Source organism: Austrofundulus limnaeus, unplaced genomic scaffold (assembly GCF_001266775.1).
Source record: "Austrofundulus limnaeus strain Quisiro unplaced genomic scaffold, Austrofundulus_limnaeus-1.0 Scaffold96, whole genome shotgun sequence".
Lineage (NCBI taxonomy): Eukaryota > Metazoa > Chordata > Actinopteri > Cyprinodontiformes > Rivulidae > Austrofundulus > Austrofundulus limnaeus.
The window spans coordinates 1,679,249-1,683,585 of NW_013952498.1; the positions used below are offsets into that span (position 1 = coordinate 1,679,249).

At 37.8% G+C, this 4,337-nt stretch overlaps 1 protein-coding gene across 1 annotated transcript in view; it reads left to right on the forward strand.

Annotated features, from left to right (window-relative positions):
- Positions 1-300: 300 nt before the first annotated feature.
- The window catches only part of wbp11 (WW domain binding protein 11), a 13,595-nt gene continuing 9,558 nt past the window's right edge, over positions 301-4,337 (forward strand). The window contains exons 1-8 of the mRNA XM_014012948.1: positions 301-471; positions 1,041-1,129; positions 1,262-1,293; positions 1,389-1,482; positions 1,575-1,771; positions 2,860-2,993; positions 3,079-3,245; positions 3,354-3,578. Coding sequence (XP_013868402.1) covers positions 1,066-1,129; positions 1,262-1,293; positions 1,389-1,482; positions 1,575-1,771; positions 2,860-2,993; positions 3,079-3,245; positions 3,354-3,578 — 913 coding nt within the window. The 5' untranslated portion in view covers positions 301-471; positions 1,041-1,065. The remainder of the gene's footprint in view (positions 472-1,040; positions 1,130-1,261; positions 1,294-1,388; positions 1,483-1,574; positions 1,772-2,859; positions 2,994-3,078; positions 3,246-3,353; positions 3,579-4,337) is intronic.

Below are 4,337 nucleotides of genomic sequence, written 5' to 3' on the forward strand. Positions count from 1 at the left end.
TATTTAWTATAGTGCCATACTATATATAATATATAGTAATTACCACATTATATTAAGAGTGTAAATATTGCACAGCATATTTGCCTCTATTTTGCATCTCCAGGTTGCTATTTTAGGCACTAATTCCAAGATTTGAGCAGGTAAAAGTTCTGCACGAGTTTGTCCTTTGTCTGATTACAAKTTGGTACCTCACCAGCCAAATTAAACAAACTAAAATGCGCAACAATCCGAACTTTTAACTTTTATAGCCTGTCCCATCTAAATTTTCTTTTGCTTGMCCCCCAACAATCCCACAAACCATTGCGCGCCACTTCCGGTGGGCGGTGYTAAACGGTAGTCCATTGCAGACGGCTAATGAATTTTTTGTTGTTTGAATTTAGTCCAGGAGGCGTAGGGTTTTCTGTTCAGGACTATTTTTTTCTTTTTCTTTGTGCATTCACGGGATTGTAAAAAGGTTGTTTTCATTTGCAGGTATTTACTAAATAGAAGGTTAAACTCCACGTTACTATATTGATGCTAACGCGGGCCTAGCTACAACACAGTCAAATGCATGCTAACGTTGAGCTAACATACAATCCCGAAACTATAATAAAATAGATATTATGTGCAGGAGGTTATGCTATTATGAAAAGTGATCATACTCAGAGCAGGACAGCATGAGTCATGTTAGACTTAGTTTTCCTGGTTTGAGAGTCTTGCGTTTACCAAAGTCTATAATGTTAGCTCAATGGCTACGTTTGTTAGCATTCGTTAAAACGTGTATTCTGGTATCACATTTTGATTTGCTTTAATTACAAATTAGGCAGATAGAAGAACAATAATATTAATTTGGCGTTGTTTTTAGAACGCTGTTAGTTATACATCTAAATGAGACGTCAAAGACCAGATATATTTATTTGGCCCAACTTACATGAAATTACTGAAATAATAACAATCTTAATGAATTAAACTTTAAATGAGATTAGGATTTATTAACACATGAACTGTTTTAACTCATGTCATTTAAACTATAATTACTGAGATTTTATTGTTCTTGGCAGGGAGTGAAGGAGAAAGACCGCAAGAATGGGGCGACGTTCAACTTCCTCCACCAAGAGTGGGAAGTTTATGAACCCCACTGATCAGGCCAGTAAGTACCAGCCTTTAGATGTTGAGCTTAAGTTGGCACTGACCTGTTTGATATTTCCTGAAGAACTATCACTTTATTGTTGTGAAATGTAAGAACCATAACCGTGTTTTTGTTTATCCATTCACCTCACAGGAAAAGAGGCCAGGAAAAGGGAGCTTAAAAAGGTATGTTTAGACTCAAAACAACAATATTCTGTTAGATGTAAAAGTTTTTACTATTGTGTTTCTGACATTGTGCTTCATTTGTTTACTTTTACCAGAACAAGAAGCAGAGGATGATGGTGAGAGCCGCTGTGCTGAAGATGAAGGATCCCAGGCAGATCATCAGAGACATGGAGAAGCTGGATGAGATGGGTGAGGGCCTGGAAACTCTGCATCTTACATTGGTTTTACAAGTGTAATATATTAGAGATGATAAGTTTGTTAATACGTTACCATTTCAACAGAGTTCAACCCAGTTCAGCAGCCTTTGCTGAATGAGAAGGTGTTGAGGGACAAGAGGAAGAAGTTGCGTGAAACGTTTGAACGCATTATCCGACTGTACGAGAGGGAGAATCCTGACATGTACAAGGAGCTGCGCAAATTGGAGCTCGAATACGAAAGCAAACGAGGGCAGCTGGCACTTTATTTTGATTCAGTGAAGGTATGGTTTTTGTGCTGTGATTGAATGCATGTGCAAGGTTGTATTGAACTATTTTTAAGTTGTGTATTGATTGATGTTATCATTAGAATGAGTGATAACAGAGTACGATTTAACCAGTTTTGTCTTACTTACACATTTTTTAAAAATTCATATAGTGAAATGTGAATAATTTTTTTTTTTTGGGATACACAATATATCAGCGTTAACATAAACACTGGCTGATATTGGTCATTTTTAGAATATCGGTCCGATAAGTAAAACAGGGCATTTTTTATGGTAAAAAAGGAGAAGTGTATTTGTGCGTATATGTATATATAAATAATTTGTGTGTTTGTGTAGGGCTGCACAATATATCGCAAATTTATCGTCATTGCGATAACAGCCTGTGCAATAGGCAWATCGCAAACAACTGTATAAGTTGTAATGAATAGTTGGCTTTTATGTTTACATTTATGTGTCAGCATCAGTCTGATAAAGTGGACCAGAGAAACCACATCAAATCATAATCACTCTGTCATGTTGTAATGGAAATGATGTAGTAGTTGTTTTTTTGCTCTGAACCCAGAGTAGAAAGACCTCAACACGGCATACTTAAGTATTTTTTATTTATTTATTGCAAGTTAGTTAGTTTATTAATTTCTTTAAAAACAACAATATAGCTATATGCACACACACCAATCCTAAATTAAATGAAAGGTAGCAGAAGAAGAACAAATCTTATTATATCTGCCCCGTTTTATCAAATAAATAAATTCAATCAAAACTAATCTTTAGTTTACAAAAAAAGTCGTGTCATCATAATATTAGGCACTGTTATTGCACATCGCAGGTTTTCCTGATATGCAGCCCTATGTTTGTGTAATATTGGTAAGTATTGGTTATCGGCCATAACACCAATAAGAATATTGGATATCGATATTGGCTGAAATTTTCAAATCAGTGCGTTCATTTTTTTTTTTTTTTTAGTATTTTTGACTTGACTTGTTTTTATTTTTCTAGTTTATTTACATTATTTAGTTCTTTTTTATTTCTTAGTTCTTATTTATTATCCTTCTGTTAAGTCTAATTTGGTAAATTATGTACTTCAGAATGCAGAGTCAGTGGAGGTTGATAGCATCCCATTACCCGACATGCCTCACGCCCCCTCCAACATCCACATCCAGGACATCCCGTTACCAGGGGCTCAGCCTCCTTCTATACTAAAGAAGACTTCCTCTTTTGGGTAGATTTAATTTGTTCAAGATTTTTGCTCCTAAATTTGTTTCGAGGCTATTAGAAGGCTAATGTTGTTTTTATTTATATTTTAGTAAAGGACCTCTTTCATCATCTTCTGGACCGGGGTTAGGAACAGGATCAGCTGTCCCACGTTTACCCCCGGGGAAGAAGCCTCCAGGACCCCCACCAGGTCCCCCACCTCCACAGATCCTGGCGCTGTATGGCATTCCTTCACGACAACCTTATGGCTCTGAAGCAGGTAACTGCAGACAGATTTCAACTTATATTAAWGAGCCCAATATATTAACATCTTACGTTTCTACCTTCTTATTGCCTTCTCTTAAAATGATTGTTTTTTCCTGACCAGAGCCTGCTATTCCTGGACTGGACAGGGAAGTTGCCATGAATTTGGGCAGAGACGAYAGCGGCAGTGAGAGCGACAGGGATCAGGATGACCTGGACGACAACAGCGACTCTGAAGACGACAGCGAAGAAGAGAGAGAGGAAGGAGGAGACRGTGACCAGAGAGGACGTGCGGAGCGGCAGGGTGAAGACAGAGACGAGGACAAGGACAAAAGTGAAAGACATGCTGGTGAGTGCTGCAGTGTGTTTGCACCAGGCGTTTTGATTTTAAACTTTGTGCTGCTCATGAGTTTAAAAGAACCCCGAGGCCTCAGGTTATTTTGACCCAAGGACAGCAGCAGGTTTAAATGTACTAGCCAGACTTTTTTCTTAAATGTACTTAAACTCACTTCTGATATATTTTGTTCCCTGTTTCATAAACTGTGAATCAGTGTCTCTGTTTGTTTTGCTATTTTGTTGTAAATTATTTTCTCTTGGTAAAATCCTACCCCTACAAAACACAGATTTCCAAATGTGCACCTACATCTGACATCGTATTAGATCTCAGGCAGTTGATAATAGTTACTCTCAAGTGTGATCCTCGGTCTGTTTTTGTGTTCCTTCTTTTGTTTTTTGTGGGATTTTTGGCCTGTTATCACCTCCGCCAAGGAGGTAATGTTTTCGGTCGCRTATGTATGTCTGTCCWTCTGTCTGTCGGGCTGTCGTTCTGTCTGAGGACAACATTACTCAAAAACTTGTGGACGGGTTGTCATGACATTTACACCACATATGGATAATCGCGACTTCTCTTTTTGCTGCTGCAGCAGAACAGCGTTGTACCTGTTCAGTGTAGTACAGGGTCACAGAGAGCTTATGATGGTTATGTGCTTAAGGTCAATGAATGTGACAACAGGTACATGTAGTTCTTCTAGAGTTCTAATGATTATTAGAAAGGACATGATTTGAGGTTTTTACTGATAATATTTTATTCAAAATGTTACAGAAGTCG